Here is a 20,218-nt window from a genome sequence, read left to right as displayed (position 1 = left end):
GTCAGCGGCCATTTGGACTATGCCAGGCAGATGGACGTCATCCTGAAGGCCGTGGGCATCCGCACCAAGCCCAGCTGGGACGAGAAGGGACTCTTGCTGGCCCCAGGCAGCCTGCCCCAAGAGGAATCCCGCCAGGTGGCAGCCACCTCTTCATCAGATCAGACCACCAACCAGGATGGGCAAACCCAGGGTCCTACATCCAGAGACATCCCCAAAGCAGCCATACCCCCTGATCTCCACCAAGCCCAGGTGCCAGCAGGACTGGACCAGTCTGAAGGGGCCTCCCTTCCTGCTGCTACCAGGCCTGCTGAGAGGCCCCCTCTCTGCAGCCATGGCCTGGGCGCCAACCCACTGGACTGCCTTGCCTGTGCCCGTGAGACACAGGGGCCCTGCCCAGGGCTGGACTGACCCGAGGAGAGTCACCTTCCCAGACGGCTACACAGAGCACCCTCTTACTCCGCTTCACCAGCTCCCCCGCCACGAGCTCTGGAGATGGAGAATCTCTACCACTGCCTTTGCTAAATTGAAGACGTCGGTACTGGAAGGACAGGGGCTTGTAAGGAGACACTGTCCCCTCCCTGAGGAATGGAAGCCAGAGCTCCGCAGAGTCAAGCCAGCACAGTATGGATCCCTGGGGCTGAACCGGCCGGGCACCTCCTGTGCTTTGGGTCAGCGCTGGGGGTCTGATTGCCCGTCCAGAGCTCTCTGGAGCCACCCTGCCAAGCTCTCCAGCCTCAAGAGCCTGGTGTCCGCCCGCCCCTCCAACCACTGTCCAGGGCTGTGCTCCAGCCCACAGGCACCATGGAAACACCTGCAGAGCGGGTCCAGTGGGGAGCGGACAGCTTACCCTCTCTGCCCTTGGGAGATCCGATGAGATTTGCCGCATGCAGCCATCCGGGCTGAGCCCTGCAGAACCACAGGGGCGGCCATCAGAAACATGTGACGTGAAGGCCCCCCCCAAAGTTAGCCACAGGGGGGCCCTGAAGATAATTGTTACAGAGCAGGGTGCACAGACGCCGGTTCAGCAGGCCGTATGGATGCTGGATCAGCAGGCCGTGTGGACGCTGGATCAGCAGGCCATGTGGACGCTGGATCGGCAGGCAGTGTGGACAGGAGCTGGGCCTGGGACAAGAATGAAGTGTGTGGGGGCAGAATTTCCTACGGCAGGAACAGAGGTGTGACGATCATAGTAGTAGATAATAATACTCGCTACCGCTTATTAAGTATTTATCGTGTGCTCTTTGTACGGATTGTCTCAGTTGACCCTCACAACACGCCAATGAGGTAGGTACTGTTGTCTTCATTGTCATGTCAGGCCCAGAGCGTTTCGGGAACCTGCCCGAGGTCACGCAGGTGATCAGTCTCAAAACCCAGTCAGTTAACCTCCAGAGCCTGAGCTCTTGGTCACTGTAGCTGCATCCCTGAAACCTTCCTCCTCGGTCCTCCCACTGGCTCTGAGTGACAGAGCCAGAGATGATCCCTGTCCCGCTCTGTGCATTCGGGGAAACTGAAGCCCAGGCAGAGAAAATATTGACAAACCCGGGAGGAGGCAGCTGGGATTGGAGAGAATCGGGGGAATTAGAGTATTGGAGCTGAATTGGTCCTCGGGGGGGATGTGTATTTGTTCCTTCAGCAGATACTCACAGAGCCCCTGCTGCTGCTGGTCCAAACCGCTCATGTCACCCATGGAAGACTGAGCCCCAAGAGAGGAAAGGACGTTGCTGAGGTCCCAGAGCAGGCTTGGGCAGACTCTGGACCAGAACACAGGGCACCAGCACCCAGAGTCTCTTCCCGCTTCACCAGCAGCTTCTCCAGCCCAAGTGGCCCTTCAAGCAGATTCAGTCCACACCACAGTCACTCAGCTAGGGCTTATTGAGAGTCCACTGGGGCAAGCCTGGGGTAGAGGGGGAGCCCGACAAGCACCGTGGCCCCTGTAGAGTCAGTGGCATGGCCAGAATGGAGTCTGCTCAGTACCACGGAGAGCGCCAGGCCGCCTGTGGAGGCCCCTGGGATCGGGCTTGGTAGAACTTGGTGGGAAGATGGGAGGGAGGTGGGCAATGGAGGAAGAAAAACCTCAGACTGAAAGGGAACCTAAAGCAGATAAACTTTGGGAACCAAGAGTTCCCCATCAGAAAAACAAAAACAAGTCCTGTGCGGGAGTCCACCTGCCTCCCCCAGGGCACCTGCCTGTACCAGGGATGGGTTCTCTACAACTCTGCTGACCCAGTGCCCACGCCTGCTTCCCTCACTGACCCCAGGGAAGGCCAGAAGGCAGCGAGAGAGGGACTGGCTCTGTCCTCATCAGATGGTTCCCTTCTAGGCCCAAGGAAGCCCACGGTAGGGAACACCCATCCTTGGTCTTGAGCAAGAACCCAGCAGCTACCCATATGCCCCCAGGAGGAGCAGGGCAGCAGCCTAGCCAGGAGTTAGGGAGACAGAGTCAGATCGCGGGCTGCGGGCCGGGGCTGAGGAGGAGGAGGAAGGCGGGGGTGAAAAAGTGGGAACAGTGGCCCTTCCTGGCCCTCCGCCAGGAGCCAGGGGATTGGAGGGCCAGGAGTTATAACAGCAGCAGGGACCACCCACTAACCACCTGCCGAGTGCTGGGCGTTGTGTGCCCGTAACGCCCTAGGAGGCAGGCATCATTTCCCCATTTGCATGTGGAATACCAGGCTCAGAGAGGTTAAGTAACTTTCCAAGGGCTGGAAAGCAGTGAAGCGGAGGTTCAAACTTTGCCTGCCTGACTCCCAGGCTCAGATATTTACTATGCAGCACGTATATCCTGAGAGCCTAGCTGGTCTGAAAACTGTCTAGCCAGACATCTTCAGGTTAAAGATCCCTGAGCCAGCACATCTCAAACCATAATGTGCAACGATTCACCTGGCGACCAGCAGGTCTAGGGTGGGGCGGGGACGTGCACTTCTAACAGACTCCCGGGAGCTGATGCTGATGGTCATGACCCGCACAGCAAGGGATCTGGCCCAGCGCTGAGCCACCTTTGCAGACAGAGGCATGGCTCCCACGCAGGCTGATGGGATGTGCAAGGGAGATGGTTGCCTGCATCCTAAGCTGGGCCAAGAGGGCCTTACCCCACTCCCGGGAGCCCTCCAACCCTGCTCTACACATACCCACCAGTCACACTCAGTGGTGAGGCATCCTGGATAAAACTGTCCTAAAGCCAGCAACCAGGCGTCCAGGTTGGAGGCCCGTGGTGGGCAGAGGGTGCTGACTCAGTACATCCACTGGAGCTCAGGATGGCTCCCTGGAGGACCTGTAGCCTCCTGGTTTTAGCCAAGAGCTTGTCCAAGGCCTCAGGGGACCTGGTCCCATCCAGTCCAGCTCTCCAAGCCTGCATCAGTTCGTGGGGGTCCCAGGGGGACGCGGCCGCAGCTCGGGCTCTGCGCGATCGATGCTGAAGAAGTTGACTGTAGTAGTGGCCCTGGCAGGTGGCGGGGGATCCCGGGTGGCCTCGCCAGGCAGCAGCAGCTGGGCCGTGAGCCGCGGGCCAGAGAAGCCCCCGGAGCCCGAGCCCGAGTCCGAGTCCGAGTCCGGCGGCAGGGGCAGGGGGAGCACGTGCTGCAGGCTCAGGCCGGGCCGCGCGCCGCTGTGAGAGGTCCGCACGGAGGGCGAGGCGAGGCCTGGCTGCTGCTCCCGGGGGCCGCGGGGACACGGCAGGAGCCTGCCCAGGGCCCGCTTGAAGTCCCGCATGAAGAGTGGGTAGATGATGGGGTTCATGGTGCTGTTGCAGTAGCCCAGCCACGTAAGGGTGTCAAAGAGCCCCAGGGAGATGCAGTCGCACACGGCCTGGAGGAGGTGGGGGGACATCCTGGAGCCGGGACGCAGGGCACCCCGCCCAGCGTGGGTGGGACAGACCCGCAAACATGTTTGCTCTGAGTGGCTGCCCGCCCCCCTCCCTCCCCAGCTCTGGGGGTGCGGGGTCGGGGGTGGTGGGATTTGGGGCCTCCCCATCAAGGCGGGGACTCACCCACCTCCAACGGTGGCATTACCTGGACTATGTTGGCCACAAAGAAAGGCAGCCAGGTCACAAAGAACATGCCCAGCAGGATGCCCAGCGTCAGGCTGGCCTTCAAGGCCTTCCTGCTATGCTTGGTGGCTAGACGCCTGCTGTCAGCTGACTCCACCCCTGGGCGTGGGGTCCTGGGCACCTGCAGAGAGGAAGGCCGCGTGACTTGGTCTGAACCTATTCCTGGCCCCAGACTGAGCCTTAATCCCAATTCTAGACCGAGCCCTTAATACACTGAGCCTTGACCCGTGAATGGGCTCCAGTTGTAGTCCTAGACTGAGCCCTGACCCTGACTCCAGGCTGAACCTTGACCCTGGCTTCAGAGTGAGCCCTTCAGCAATAAACTAAGCTCTGCTCATGGCCCTGACCACTGATACCTACCATAGATTGAGCCCTACATAACCACAGTCTCAAAGTGAGCCTCCTCCCTGGACCAGACTGAGTCCAACTTTAGCCCCAGACTGAGCCTTGATCCCAGAAATAGACTGAGCCTTTGTCCTGGTCCTGCACCAAGCCCCGACCCTGACTAGCAGTGCACAAGGAGCTCTAGGAAGGGTGGGGAGATTTCCTAGGGGCTCAGGTTCGGGCTTGTTGGACAGTGTCGAGCGCTGTGCTTTGCAGGGAGTGTGGCCTCCTGAACTGCTGGCTTTGTGTCTGGATGCAGTGTTGTCCTGCACTGCATTTGGGCACTTCAGGGATTAGCTGCGATGGAACAGTACTTGACGAAAGAGGACAGCTGCTGTCCGAGGCCTGACAATCTCTCTGCCTGTGAATTGATTCTCTTCATATTTTGGAGTGACAGTTCTGCACCACTGTTTTCATGATCCACAAAATAAAGTTTATTTTGAAAACATGTGCCCTAAACAAATGTGTGCAATTAAATATCTTATAAGTCACTAGGGACGGGAGTGACCTTGGTATTTTAAACTTGGATTTCGCTGTGGACTTACAGACATCTTCATTCCCACACATGGACTTCATGAGCAGGAGCTGGGAGAAGAGGAAAAAGGAGGGGCTCCACGGGAGACAAGGCATGAGGGGCTCGAATGCGACTTTTATAAACTGGAGACCAGGAGTCCCAAATGTAAAAGGCTCTCTGTACCAGATGACCAATTGGCCCAGCAATTCTCTTAACTTTTTCAACTTTATGAGCGCACTGAAATTCAAATGAAATCTACACAACTTACTCCCCAGAAAACAGCTTGTAAATGTTTACAGACACACACACACACAGAAGAAAAAGTTTCCCACATAGCCAGAGGGTTCAGAGACCACTGCAAAGTCCATCCCTGGAACCCCTAGGAATCTACAAAAGCTGCAACGTGAAGCCCTCCTCTAAACCATGTGTTGTAATCAACTTGGATTTTCATATATCCACTTGACAAAGTGAAAGCCACCTATGTTGACAGCTTATGTAGATACTGGGGTGAGCATAATTCACTGGACTAGGAAAGGGTATGTGTGCTGCCTGGAAATACTCCTGGGCTTTAAAGGCCAGAGATTCCCCCCAACACTTCCTAAACTGTGCAAGAGCCCAGCTTAGCTCTTGAGGCAACCAGAGACAGGTTGGGTACGGGAGGATGAAAGAGTCAGGAGGAGGCAGGAAGGAAGGAGCCAGGTTCCCAGGCAACCTTCACAGATGGAAAGGGGTGAAGGCAAAGCCAAGATGCGTGAGCCCCAGGGAGCATTAAAGACGCCCACACACACACCGCACCACCACCACCTCCAACCCCCCCCAATCCCCCCCACCCCCGCCACATGCAGGAACTCCCCCTCCCAGCCTTGTTCTCACTGGTCTCTTCAGGGTACCCAGGCTTGGTTCCTGTCCAAGGTGCTGAAACCCCAACTGCATGCTGTCCTTCTGTAGGATCTGGAATGGCAGTGGGCAGGAGAGGGGAGACAGGCACCCTGTAACTCCTGCTTTTCGATGTATTTGTCCAGGTGAAATCTGGTTAGACAAATATCAAGGCTCACACAGGGAAGCCTAAAAGAGGCCCTTGATTCTTCCCACTTTCTTGGTGGGGCACAGAGGCGAGAGCTGGGCTTTTAAAACAAGTGATCAGGCTTCAAGTTATGCCTCTACCACTCACTCACTTGTGATCTTGAGAGAATCCGCTTCCACATTTGTCAAATGGGAGAAAACGCTCAGCTTATGGAGTTGCTGTGGAGCTGCGGATAATGCACGTACGCCCTGTGCTGGACACGGAGTTAATGCAAGCACAGCAGCCCTGATATCGTTCAGTGGTGTGTGGATGAGGCTGGGGAAGTTGTAGCGCCCTCGGGAGCCTTGTCCTCCTGCCAACAGCTCAGGCTTTCCAAAGCAGCGCAGACCTCAGGACAAAGGCTCTGACTCACTGTGCGGCAACCAGGGAGAAAAAGAGGGTCTGCTTTTCCCTCCCCTCTCATTTTCTCTTCTCCAGAGTGGACTCTATGGCTTCTGTGGCCCCATTGGTCAGCCTGGAGGGAGAGACTCCTGATTCCCCAAAAGAATCTCCCAAGAGCTGCTCTGACTTTGGATTGATGCCGTCAATGGGAACAGACAAAGGGAGGAGGGAGACACCATCTCCCGCAAGCCCCAGCCACACAGGTACCCCCTCACCCCTGGAAGCCTGGTGAAGAGGCAAGAGACAGCCATGGCTCTTGGGCACTGGGGAACCAAGGCATTTAGGGAGATAAGATAGGGGCCGTCATCAGGGGAGGCTGACCCAAAGGGGTCAATCATGATATGAGGGTCCCTCTCCAGTCTTCCTGGGAAGAAACCTGCATTTTCCTGCCTCTTCTTCTCCCCAAAGAATTGACTCAAGAAAGCAGGCAAAAGGGAAGAAATTGAGGCTCAGAGAAAGTAGGGGACCTTCCCAAGGTCACACTGTGCTCAAACCAAAGCACCACATACCCCCTGCGTTGTTATCCCCGCTTACTGAGTGCTTACAATACATCTGCACCTGATATTCATTCTGTCATTTGGTCTTTCTGCGAGGAAGGTATTATAATCTTCATCTTGCAGATGAGGCTGAGAGAGCCAGGAGTCACACAGCAGACAAGAGTTGAGTCAGGGAATTAGAGTCACCTCCAGCTCCAGACGCTGAGCCTTTCCCACTCTAGCATGCTGCTCCCATTCTGGAGGATGACAGCCCCAAGCAAAAGCCCACCACTCTCACCAAGAGGCCCTCGTGGAGCAGAAGCCGAGGGCCACCACCAGCCCACGCCCTGGGGTCCGGGTGACGCCATCCTTCTCGCTTCTCTCTGCCCTAAAGCCAGCTCACGACCCCTGGTGGCACCTCTGTTGTCCGCACGTCCCTTATATCAGCACACGCCTGTGGCATTTGCCACTGCCAGAGGGGACGACTTGGCAGGGCCCTGCAGGGCCCGATGTCCATAAACACCCATACACCTGTCCACTCAGCACAAAAAGGATGTATACTGCAGCTCCATTCGTGACAGAAAAAAACTGGAAACAGCTCACAAGTCCATCAGAAGAGAGTGGTTAAATAAACCCTGGTTTAGAATACTATAGTGAAAGTCACTCAGTCGTGTCTGACTCTTTGTGACCCCATGGACTGTACACAGTCCATGGGATTCTCCAGGCCAGAATACTGGAGTGGGTTGCCATTCCCTTCTCCAGGGGGTCTTCCCAACCCAAGGATCAAACCCAGGTCTCCCACATTGCAGGTGGATTCTTTACCCGCTGAGCCACCAGGGAAGCCTTAGAATACTATACAGATGTTTAAAAGGATAAGTCAATCACACGGAAAGATCTCCACGACACATGATCAAGTGCTAACAAGAAGTTTCAAAATGAGAGACGCATGATTACCTTTGTTTAAAAAAAGATGCAAGGCATAAGCTTCTTTAGGCACATAAACAAATTCACAAACACAGAGAAAAGGAGCTGGAAAGACGTGGAGAGACAGGAGTGGGAGGTGACTGATGAGGTCAGGGGGGCCTTTTACTTTATCACTACCGCTGAATTTTCATTTTAAAGTGGACTTACATATTCCCTCATGTAATTTCAAATTTGTATGACCAGCTAACCATGTGTGTGCTCAGTCACCTCGTGTCCAACTCTTTTGAGACCCCACAGACTGTGGCCCACCAGGCTCCTCTGTCCATGGGATTTTCCAGGCAAGAATACTGGAACAGATTGCCATTTCCTCCTCCAGGGGATCTTCCTGACCCAGAGTTCCAACCCACATCTCTTGCATCTCCTGCACTAGCAAGAGGAATCTTTACCACTGTGCCCCTGGGAAGCCCAGCCATCTAATCACAGTGTGAGGGTGATAAGATAAACCTTGGAGCCAGACTGCCCGGCTCAAATTGTGACTCTGTTACTAACCAGCTGAGCAACCTTAAGCAATGTACTTTACCTCTCTGAGCCTCAGCTTTCTCATCTGTAAAATGGCAATTCTCATGACATCCACCTTGTAGGATTGTAGTAAGGATTAAATAGGATAATAGAAAGTTACTTGAACAGTGCCTGGTACAAAGTACTGTGTGAGTACTGTTAGTTACTAAGTTAGTGATCATGGTTGGTGTTTATTGTTATTTGTATTCACCTCAGCTCCTTGATAATGATGATGAGGCTGCTGGTGGCAGCCATGGTTATTTTTGCCCCTAGGAAGACTCAAAGGGGTGAACTTCCCAGCACCATGCATTTCACCATCAAGAAGAAAGGACAGAGCTAACATTTGTCAAGCAACAAGCAACTGCTGTGCACCAGGCATATTTAAATCACCCCACTGATGCTTCAAACAGCCTCAGATGATAACTGGGAGAGAGGGAGGTGAGCAACTCACCCAGAGTCATCCCGCTGCAGTGAGAGAGAGGCAGGATTTGAACCTGGGCCCAGACAGACGGACAAGCCCCCCGCCCCGTCCCGGCTGCAGCAGGCTGCCTCGTTCAGAGCGGCGGCCCAGCCTGTCACGCTCAGCTCCGCTCCTGCTCTCCCCCTCCTCCCCCTCTGAGATATTTCTGGGATCACAGCCTCCTCTGAGGGGGAGGAGGCAGAGATGGAAGGGAAGACGGATTGCTGGGACAGAATGATGCATAGCTGGGTGCTGGAGGGTGAAGAGAGCTGGGGGAGGAGGACCAGGAGGAGAATCGGAGGGAGGGAAGGACGAGGAGGATGCAGGGTGCACGGGAGAGGGGCTGAGACTGAGCCGAGGGGGAGGAGGAAGGGGGGACGATGGGGCGGAGAGGAGGGCGGTGGGGAGAGCGTGTGGCCAGAGACACAAGAGAGAAAAAAGGGCGCAGGACACAGGGACGCCCAGCCGGGCTGCCTGCTGCTCCCCAGGAGGCTGAGCGCCCACAGCGGTCCCACAACAGTCCCTTTGGAACCCCCAGGGGTGAGCACCATCACCACAGGGGCGTCCACCTTTCACACACACGCAAGCACACACTTGCCCTGGCTGCATCTCATGGGCACCCTCACCACCTCTCACGCCCCTCCTGCACCCCCAGACACAGCCCCTGCCTGACCTCTAGGCAGGACTCCTTTCCCAGAGCCCCTGGGGCTGAAACCACTGAGCCAACCGGCGGCTTTCTAAGAGCTCATTCGCATCAACAGGCAGACAGAGGCAGAGGAAGCCACTCCAGCCAGCTCGGCAACCACGTCCGAAACTCCAGAAAGGCCAGGACTTCAGGGACTGGGAGCCAGCCCCTGTCCCTCTGTGGGAAAGCAAGAGACTGGATCAAGGGAGCAGCCAATGGTTCAGTGGAGCCGGGACGGGGAGGAAGGGGGCCTAACACCCCCCCAAGTTCTGTTCCTTCTCATCAGTTCCGCTGGGTCCAGGCAATGAAAACGCCTCCACCCCCAGGCCGGATGCGCCACCTCAGGTGATGAAAGAGGGTCACAACCCAGGAGGCCAGAGTAAGGCGGCCTCCCAGAAGCCACGTCCCCAAACACAGGCACTTCTCCAGGTGGTACGGAAACTAGCCAGCACAAAGCTTGCTTAGGATCTGGGTGGTTTGGGAAGCAAGCCGAGTGACTTCAAGCTAGGCACTTGCTGGATGGTGGAGTCTGACACGTCCTTACTCAAATCAAGAGAAAAGGCATTCCAGAAAGCGGGAGATATTCGCACAGACATATTTCAGGCCTGAGAGGCCGAGAGTCATTCTGCCTCAGAGGCAGTGCATGTGTGGGCTAAGTCGCTCAGTAGTGTCCAACTCTTCGTGACCCTATGGACCGTAGCCCGCCAGGCTCCTCTGTCCATGTCATTCTCCAGGCAAGAATACTGGAGTGGGTTGCCATGCCCTCCTCCAGGGGATCGTCCAAACCCAGAGATCGAACCCACATCTCTTATGTCTCCTGCGCTGGTAGGCAGATTCTTTACTGCTAGCTCCACCTGGGAAGCCCCGAGACTAAATGACCCATGAAGACACCTCTCAGCCTTCCGTTTTGTGACTTCCTTGATTTTGCAAACATACGCACAGGGAGTGATAGATTTTTGACGTTTGCTAGAAGAGACACCCTTCTTATGAGCTCCAGAACCCTCATCATGATAGGGTTTTGTGACTACCATCTCTCTCTCCAACTAGAACGTAGATTTCAAGAGGGCAAGACCTTCTCAGACCCACTCATGCCCGCACTCACAGCCCAGGACAGCTCCTGCACAAGACAGGTCCTCAACGGAGTTCCCTGGTGGTCCTGTGGCTAAGACCCTGTGATCACAATGTAGGGGGCCCAGGTTCCATCCCTGGTCAGGGAACTGTATCCCACATGCAACAATGAAGACTGGAGATCCCATATGCTGCAACTAAGGCCCAGGACTTCCCTGGTAGGTCAGCTGGTACAGAATCCGCCTGCCATGCGGGAGACCTGGGTTCGATCCTTGGTTTGGGAAGATCCCCTGGAGAAGGGAAAGGCTGCCCACTCCAGTATTCTGGCCTGGAGAATTCCATGGACTGTATAGTCCATGGGATCGCAGAGTCAGACACGACTGAGTGACTTTCACTTTCAAGACCCAGAGCAGTAAATAAATAAATAAAAGAAGTACTCAACACAGCACCGAGGAAGTGAATGAACGTACTGAAAAGCGCAGGATTCGTCAGCTACAAGAACTGCTTCTACAAGTGGGAGAGAAGGGAGAAGCGTGAGCTGGGGTTGAGTCCTGGGCTCTGTGGGGCACTGTGTCCATTTCGTTCCTTCCATCATTGTGCAATGAACACTCACGACACTCCTTCAGATGCTGAGAATCCAGCGGTCAAGACGGGTCCTCAGCCTCACAGAACTTACATTCTAGTAGGAAGAAGCAAACACGCCAACGATAAATGGAAAGTATGCAATTTGTGCCATTTGTGCCAGAACAACTTAGGAAATGAGGGCTGGAGGGGATCTGCGCAAGTGTGACCTCGTTACTAACCAAGCGGTTAGTAAGACAGCCAAGCAAAGGCCAGAGGAAAGGGACAGAAGTTCGGGGCAGATCTGTGTGGTGACGTGAGGTTCCCCAGGCAGAGGCAACAGCAGGTGCAAGGGTCCTGAGGCAGGAGCGTGCCTGGCACTCAAGGAACAACAAGGAGCCCAGTGTGGCTGAAACAGAAAGCGTGAGGGGATGGAGGGAGCAAAGGAGACCAGACAAGGGGCAAGGAATAACACGACAGGGCCTGCACTTTTTTTTTTTTTTTGGCTACACCTCCCGGCTTGTGGGATCTTAATTCCCTGACCAGGGATCGAACTCAGGCTCACAGCAGGGAAAGTGCCAAGTCCTAGCCAGTGGACCACCAGGGAATTCCCAGGGATCGCTATGGCTGCAGTGTAAGTCGAAAGGAAGCAAGAATGGGCTCAGGAAGCCAGTGGAAGATCAATGCGATAACCTGGGCACCAGATGAAGGGCTCAGCCATTGAGGGGGGCAGCAGTTTACATATGAGAAGTGGTCAGGGCCTACATGCGCTTTGAACATAGAAAGCACGCAGGGTGTGCAGCAAGAGGAAAAGAGGCTGCCTCCAAGGTTCCTGGCCTGAGCCACTCGCGTCAATTAGTCAACGTAAGGAACACAAGTCAAGGACTACATCTGGAGCCCGGAAAAAAAATCCCAGATTCTGTTGGGGACGAGGTAAGTGAGTGATCCAGGCTGGAAGTCATCAGTATGTACGTGGTACTTCTGGTCACAGGATGAGATGAGCTCACTAAGGAAGTGAACGTGGAAAAAAGCAAGAAGGTACAAGAACCGAGGCCGGGGAGTGCCTCGGATGGTGGCAGAGCAGGAGGGTCCGGCAGAGGCGACTGAGAGGCACAGCCAGTGCAGCAGAGCACGGGACCCAGGGTGGTGACCCTGGAGCCAGGTTTCGAGGGCACGTCACCGCCAGCTGGCAGCACGAAGCTCAGACCCAGGCTCTGCACTTGAAACTCCCTGACTAGACGTGCAACCGTGGGCAAGTCGCCTCCCCTCATCGACCCTTAGTCCTCCAGCTGTCCAACAGGGACGGGGATTATTGGCCCCTTTGGGTGTCCGGGGACTACCCCAGTAGCTCAATGGTAAAGAATCCGCCTGACAATGCAGAAGACACGGGTTCGATCCCTGACCCAGGAAGATCCCACAAGCCACGGAGCAACTAAGCCCGTGAGCCACAACTAGAGAAAAGCTTGCACAGCAAGGAAGACCCAGCACCGCCAAAAATAAATAAATAAAATCATTTTTTAAAAAACCCAAGTGCCAGCTGGTTAGCTTCACGGAAAGAAAATCTGTGTGTCACAGGCTCTGCTGTAACCAAGAATCTAGACCTCTCCACTCCAACCCCACCAAGACCAGCCAACTCCACACCTCCTTAGTCATTAGGGCAGAGTGAGACGGGGAGATGACCTTGGATGGTGAATGAACACCCAGCAAAATAACTGAGTCACAGAGTAAGAACAGAGGCCTTTAGAGCGCCCTCCCAGCTCCTCTGTTTATGTCAAGAGAAAGTCTCATGCTGATGCTACTGTATCTTTAACGTCCCTCCAACATCTAACAAGGAGAAAGCAGGCCTTGGGCTCAAGCATCTCCAGCCATCCAAGCTGGACTTCAGCAACACTGCTGGGGCTTCTGCGGCCCCAGTGAAGTTATGGTTCTGATCACCTTCTATTTCTGGCAAGGATACTGATCTTCCGTTACTGAAAGAGATAAGAAGTTTTCTTGCTAAATAAATTCATGGAAGTAAAAAGATGAGATGACTCCAAGAAATCGCTAAGTACATATGGCTGCAGAGACTCGCAGACTGTGTGAAGCTGGGAGGCAGGGTAGCAAGGCAGATGCCACGAGGCAGTTCCCCAAAGCTTGAAGTTTGGGAAACGCTGCTTTACAAGAACCCAGGGAGAGGGTGTGGATAGCCCATGGCAGCCACCCTGAAGTTCGAGAACCAAGTCAGGGTCACAGCCACCTGCAGAGACTGGAGAAGTTTCTCCAGTGAGTATAGATCAGGAGAGAGCTGGCTGCAGCCAAGGCCTCCTGTCCACCCAGGACGCCATCATCCTAGCTGATGGGCCTCACTGCAGGGGTGACATGGATGAGCCACTTGGGGGCTGCCAACCAGGATGTCAGCCTCTCAGCTCCGTCTATCCAGTAACCCCCACCCCGCAAGGGACCTGCCATCCTGCAGACACCTCCCACACCTGAGGCCACACCTAGAGGACGCTGGAGAGCCCCGCTGGGACCTTCCTGGGGGCCTGTGGTCTAATTCTCTGGGGCTCAGGCCCGGCAGTCTGAACACCCATCCCTGGGCAGTAGAGTGCTAGGACTCAGATGCTACGCAACCCGCTCCACTCTAGACACCGCAGGGCCTGCACCTAAGAGCACCTGCCCCATTCAAAGGAATCAGGGACACCTACTACCCGCTCCACTCTAGACACCGCAGGGCCTGCACCTAAGAGCACCCGCCCCATTCACAAGGATTCAGGGACACCTACTAGGGGCAGTGGAGATCGAAACCCACCCAGATGAGCCCAGCCCTCGTGGGAGCTTACACGCCAGTGAGGGACACAGACAATGAACAAACAGCCAACAAACTGGGGGTCGAGATGGAGAATAACAGGGTGGCGGGCGGTGGGACGGTCTGCAGACAGGGTGGGCAGGGTGGGCCCCTGGGAAGGAGTAACCTGTGAACTAAAGACTCAGGCAAGGACAGTCCCAGGGGAAGAAAATTCCAGAGGGCACAGCCAGCGCAAAGACCTAGGCACACAGTCTGGCGCCTTCTGGGAGCGTCAGAAGGACACACGGGGCTGGTGCAGAGAAGCGGGGAGTGGGGAGGGGAGGGAGTGCAGCTGGAGAGGCTGGCAGGACCAGGTCCCAGGGCAGAGCCTGGCCCCGGTCTCCTCTGCATCTTGAGAGCCACAGAGAGCCGCTGAAGGGCTTGGAGCCAAGGAGTGAGGGGACTGCCTTTTGTTTCTCTTTGTGCAGAAAATGGACGGGGCGGGTCTAGGGTGGAGGCAGCGGGAGACTATCAAAGGCTCCCGGGTAAGGGCCTTCCCTGGTGGTCCGGAGGCTAAGAATCCGTCTTCCAATGCAGAGGACACAGGTTCAGTCGCTGGTTGGGGAAAGAAGATCTCATGTGCTGTGGGGCAACTAAGCCCCAGTGCTCCTGAGCACCTCACTGAAGACCCAGCAGGGGAAGGAAAGAAAAAGGCTCCAAAGTAAGAAGCAATGGTGGCTTGGATCAGGAGATCAGGAAGGTGTCCTCGGGGATGACACAGGCACAGAGGGGCTTGCAAATGCAGCCTGTGAGTACGAGAGGGAAATTATTCCCAAGCTTCTGGGCCATGATGCCATGATGGCACCATTGGCCGTGATGGGGAAGACGGGCGAGGAGCAAGTGCAGAGAGTTGGGACCCCCTGAATGCCCTGTTGCACTTGTTACCCTTGAGAAACCTGCCCGCATGCTGGCAGGTCCTGTGGACAGTTGGGCATTGAGTCTGGAGTTCAGAAGGGAGATGGGTGCTGGGAATGACCACTTGGAAGTGCCAGCAGTTGTATACTGAGCCGTGGATGCCCAGTGGGCACCCAATGACTGCTCATTCCTCTCCGTCCCCCACGCCCGGGTCTCCCTGCAGGCCCCGCCCCATACCTGCAGCGTCTCCAAGGCCTGGCCGGCAGTGCCGGTGGTGAGGGACGCCACCTGGATGGCCTGCTTGCGGGCAGCCAGCAAGATCCTGCTGTAGGTGAAGCAGATGGCGCCCGAGGGCAGGAAGAAGGTGAGGCCCGACGCCACGAGGACAAAGGGCAGGCTGGCCAGCAAGCGGCACTGACCCGGCGCGGGTGCCCGCGCGCGGCCCGGCTCGTGCCAGCCCAGCAGCAGGGGCAGGAAGGAGGCGAGCGCGGCCAGGCTCCAGGCGCCGAGGACCAGCGCCAGGGCGCGCGCGGGCGTCATGCGCAGCTTGTAGCGCAGCGGCGAGAGGATGAGCAGGTAGCGGTCCAGGCTGATCAGGCAGAGGTTGAGGATGGAGGCGCTGCAGCACATCACGTCGAAGGCGGCCCAGAGCAGGCAGAGGCCCCGCGCCAGCACCCAGCGGCCGTACAGCACGTTCAGCATGGCCGGCGGCATCACCACCAGCCCCACCATCAGGTCCGACGTGAAGAGCGACACGAGGAAGAAATTGGACGTGTTGCGCAGCGCGGGCTGCGCGCATATGAGCGCGATGAGCAGCGAGTTGGCCGCGGCCGTCAGCGCGATGACCACACACAGCGCGGCGGCCACCCAGCCGCTGCCCCCGGGTGCCCACGGCGGCCCCGAGCCCCAGTCCGGGGTGCTGTGATTGGCGGGGCCTTGCTCTGGGACCATGGGGGCTCTGGGGTCCGGAGGACGAGGCAGGGTGGGCGTGGAGGCTGGCTGGTGGGAAGGCGGGGATGGGCGGGGATGGGCGGGGGAGGGCGGCCCTCTGGGTCAAGGGTCAGCACCCTGAAGGGGATGGAGAGGGGGTCTGGGGGCGTCCGTGGGTGGGATGCAGAAACACCTGGAGCAAACACCTGGGTAGGAAGTTTGGGAGGGGGCACCTGAGGAGCAGGGTCCTCTAGCAGGAGCGAGTGGCAAGTCAGGAGGACAGGAACGCAGAGCCCCTGGAAGGGGCGGGCGGTAAGATGAGTCGAGGGCAGAGACCCGGGGGGTGAGAGCCCGGGGCCACTGGGCGCTCTCCAGGCCGGGGCAAGCCCCTCTCGGCGAATGGACATAGAGAGGTGCCAAGAAGGACCCGGGGTGCTGGGAGTCTCAGGGTGGGGGCCCCCGGAAGGGAGCGCAGGTCTCGGACCCAGCGCAGAGGCACCCCGGGCTCGGGCGGACGCGGTCCCCGCGGCGAGCTGGAGGATACCGGCCGGCCCGCCGGGAGAGAAAGACCCCTCCCGACCCGGCCGCGGGTCTCCGGCCCCGCTCCCGCCCGGGCTCGGTACCTGGAGCGCTGCTCCGCGGCCGGCGACTGCGGCAGGAGCCGTGGGCCCGGGAGAGGCAGCGGCGGCCGCGGGCCGGGCCGGCGCCCAGGGACCCGGGAGACGCCGCGAGGGCCCGGCGCGCGCGGAGGCGCGGTGGCTGCTTCCAGGAGCGCGCGGTCCCCGCGCCGCGGAGCCTGCGTCCCGCCCCGCGGTGGGCGGGCAGAGCCGAGCCCTGGCCCAGCAGGCGGGCGGGGTCCCCGGCACCCCTGGGCCTGCGGTGGGATGATCCGAGAGCCGGGCCGTGCCAGGTCGCCTCCCAGCTCTAGCGGCCTCTACCCGCGCCCCCCAGGCCTGCCCCTCCCCCCTCACACTTGGCGCAGGAGGAACTCGGAGAAGGGGGTTGTGGGCCACCTTCATCCAGGACTGCTTCCAATAGGGGGCTGCCCACCGCTACCAGGGCGAGCCGGTTGGGAGATATTGGGCAGATCGCTTGACATATGTGTACATATATGTTACAATATGTTGTTGTTGTTTAGTCGCTAAGTCATTTCCCACTCTTGCAACCGCATGGACTCTAGCCCGCCAGCCTCCTCTGTCCATAGGATTTCCTAGGCAAGAATACTGGAGTGGGTTGTCATTTCCTTCTCCAAGGGATCTTCCCCACCCAGGGATAGAACCTGCATCTCCTGCATTGATAGGCAGATTCTTTACCACTGAGCCACCTGGGGAGCCCTATATAATATATAATTTGTTGCGCTTCCTTCAAACCTTTAATTTAAATAGATGGCAACCTCCTCCTGGAAGTCCTTCCCGGTGCTAAGGGTGAAGGACCAAGCTGTCGGCACTCTCAGTCTACTGAAGAGTGGGAACAGGGAATCCCCAGGCCAGGTGGGGTGGAGTCACTGCAGGTTGATAGGCTGGCACACCGTGTGTAAGGCTGCTCCATGTATCCTTGCCTCCTCCCGCCCCTCACAACCGGAGCTAAGAGTCTCTACTGGACACGTCACAGGTTAATATCATGGATTCAGTCAGTCAGTTCAGTCGCTCTGTCGTGTCCGACTCTTTACGACCCCATGGACCGCAGCACGCCAGGCCTCCCTGTCCATCACCAACTCCCGGCGTTCACTCAAACTCCTGTCCATCGAGTCGGTGATGCCATCCAGCCATCTCATCCTCTGGCGTCCCCTTCTCCTCCTGCCCCCAATCCCTCCCAGCATCAGAGTCTTTTCCAATGAGTCAGCTTTTCGCATCAGGTGGCCAAAGTGTTGGAGTTTCAGCTTCAGCATCATTTCTTCCAATGAACACCCAGGACTGATCTCCTTTAGCACGGACTGGTTGGATCTCCTTGCAGTCCAAGGGACTCTCAAGAGTCTTCTCCAACACCACAGTTCAAAAGCATCAATTCTTCGGCGCTCAGACTTCTTTATAGTCCAACGCTCACATCCATACATGACCACCGGAAAAACCATAGCCTTGACTAGACAGACCTTTGTTGGCAAAGTAACGTCTTTGCTTTTTATTGTTTTGTATTGTTTTCCTCTATTTCTTTGCATTGATCACTGAGGAAGGCTTTCTTATCTCTCCTTGCCATTCTTTGGAACTCTGCATTCAGATGAGTATATCTTTCCCTTTCTCCCTTGCCTTTAGCTTCTCTTCTTTTCTAAGCTATTTGTAAGGCTCCTTAAACAACCATTTTGCCTTTTTGCATCTCTTTTTCTTGGGGATGGTCTTGATCATGGATTCAATAAACATTGATAAGGAGCACCCACTAGGTGTCAGACACTGTTCCATCCAATTGGGACACTACAGAAACCAAAGCAAAGATCCAACTTCATAGAGTTTACTAAGCATAAAGAAACGTTTAAAGTGGTCGTAGGGCAATAATTGTGTGTGTGGTCAGTCATGTCTGATTCTTTGTGACCCTATGCGTTGTAGCCCGCCAGGCTCCTCTGTCCATGGGATTCTCCAGGGAAGAATATTGGACTGGGTTGCCATTTCCTCCTCCAGGGGATCTTCGCAACTAGGATCAAACCCATGTCTCCTGCATCTCCCACAGTATAAGGTGGATTCTTTACCACTGAGCCACCTAGGAAACCCAGAATGATAATTGCTATAGAAAAAAAGGAAATGGGGAAGAATGTAAAGACAATCTCAGGTGGCTGGGGTCTTTTTCCTTCCACAGAAACAGGAAAATAATGCTGTGCCAGGGGCTTTATTTTATTATTCCTACCCCCAGACCAATGCTAAGAGGTAACTGTTAAACTGGGCTAGGAAAGGCCAAAGGCCTCTCTCAAGTCACCATCCACAAGAGATCAAGTGGAACTGAAACTCAGGTCTGCCCAACACCCAGAGAAACTTCAAGACCCTGCATACCCTGCCCCGACTTGCTGTGTGGCACCCAGAGTCCCATCCCTGCCCACAGCCAGGTCCATGTGGCAAAGGGAGGCTTGCCTTCCCTCCCAACACCACCTGCAGCATCATGACAATTTCTGTCCTGCCTCAGGGAACAGGATACCAAGCTCTGGGCAGACAGACAGAAAGAGGAGACTTGGAATCCCAGCTCCACTGCTAACCAGCTCTGTGGACTCAGAAACAGTGACTCTATGTCCTTGGGCCACTGTTTACTCCTGTGCAGTAACTAGCAGAACAATACAGCACCCACCTCTCAGGGTTGTTGGTATCATCAGTAAACTTTGTGGTGCTGTGTCAGTGTTAGCTACTAGCCTCAGTGTTCCCATCTGTAAAATGGGAATGCATTCAGCTCTGCAGTAACTTCTTCAGCCCAGGGATTTTTTTTAATTTTTTATTTTATATTGGAATATAGCCAATTAACAATGTTGTGATGGTTTCAGGTGGACAGCAAAGGGACTCAGCCATACACATACATGTATCCATTCTCCCCCTAACTCCCCTCCCATCCAGGCTGCCCCATAACATTGAGCAGAGCTCCCCGGCCCAGGGATTTCTGATGTGAGCAACAGGAAAGCTGAGAAGTCCTGTGTAGAATACACTTTGGAGCCAAGTGTTGGTGTGGTTCAGTCACTCAGTCGTACCTGACCCTTTGTGACCCAATGGGCTGCATCACGACAGGATCCCCTGTCCTCCACTGTCTCCAGGAGTTTGCTCCAGTTCATGGCCACTGAGTCTGATGCTTCCTGGGTTCATAATCCCGATTCGGTTACTTGCTCTGTGACCTTGGCCAAGCGTTTTTGTGTCTCTGCAGCTATGAAACTGGGGTACTGGACATACACCTGGGTTGAGCCTTGAAACCATTTGGCATGGAGAATGTGCTTGGTACATTTTAGCTTTGAGAAAATTAGAAGTATATGGTGAAGACTTCCCCGGTGGTCCAGTGGTTAAGAATCTGCCTGCCAGTGTAGGGGACACAGGTTCGATCCCTTGTCCAGGAGGATTCCACATGTGGGGCAACTGAGCCCGTGCACACAACTACTGAGCCCACGCTCCAGAGCCCACGCTCCAGAGCCCACGTGCCAGCTGCTGAAGCCCTCAGACTCTAAAATCCTGCCTGCCAGTGTAGGAGACATAAGAGCCTCGGTTCGATCCCTGGGTGGGGAAGATTCCCTGGAGGAGGAAATGGCAACCCACTCCAGTATTCTTGCTTGGAGAATCCCATGGACGGAGGAGCATGGTGGGCTACAGTCCATGGGGTTGCAGAGTCAGACACGACTGTAGCGACTTAGCATGCAGGCACCCTCTGCTTTAACTCTTTCAGTTTGATTCCTTTATTAAAATTAAGAAAATCTGGGGGGAAAAGGGAGGGATGGACTGGGAGTTTGGGTTTGGTAGATGCCAACTATTACATTTAGAATGGATAAGCAACCAGGTCCTAATGCACAGGGAACTCTCTTC

At 55.9% G+C, this 20,218-nt stretch overlaps 2 protein-coding genes across 8 annotated transcripts in view; one reads left to right on the top strand and one right to left on the bottom strand.

Moving 5' to 3' along the window:
* The window catches only part of TMCO4 (transmembrane and coiled-coil domains 4), a 110,547-nt gene extending 105,673 nt beyond the window's left edge, over positions 1 to 4,874 (top strand). For 6 of the 7 annotated variants that reach the window (XM_070382205.1, XM_070382186.1, XM_070382173.1 and 3 more), the window contains one exon: positions 1 to 4,874. In XM_070382205.1, the coding sequence (XP_070238306.1) occupies positions 1 to 408 (408 nt within the window). In that variant the 3' untranslated portion in view covers positions 409 to 4,874. The other variant, XR_011466751.1, reaches the window with a different exon arrangement.
* On the bottom strand, positions 3,352 to 15,767 carry HTR6 (5-hydroxytryptamine receptor 6). Its single transcript, XM_070382211.1, has 3 exons — positions 15,054 to 15,767; positions 4,005 to 4,163; positions 3,352 to 3,801 (listed from the first exon to the last, which is right to left on the bottom strand). Exons 1-3 carry the CDS (start codon positions 15,765 to 15,767, stop codon positions 3,352 to 3,354), a joined length of 1,323 nt encoding a protein of 440 aa, XP_070238312.1.
* Positions 15,768 to 20,218: the final 4,451 nt, after the last annotated feature.

The sequence above is a fragment of the Bos mutus genome, chromosome 2 (assembly GCF_027580195.1).
Source record: "Bos mutus isolate GX-2022 chromosome 2, NWIPB_WYAK_1.1, whole genome shotgun sequence".
Taxonomy (NCBI): Eukaryota; Metazoa; Chordata; class Mammalia; order Artiodactyla; family Bovidae; genus Bos; species Bos mutus.
Note: the sequence above shows the minus strand (reverse complement) of the source record. Positions and strands in the feature narration are given on the sequence as shown.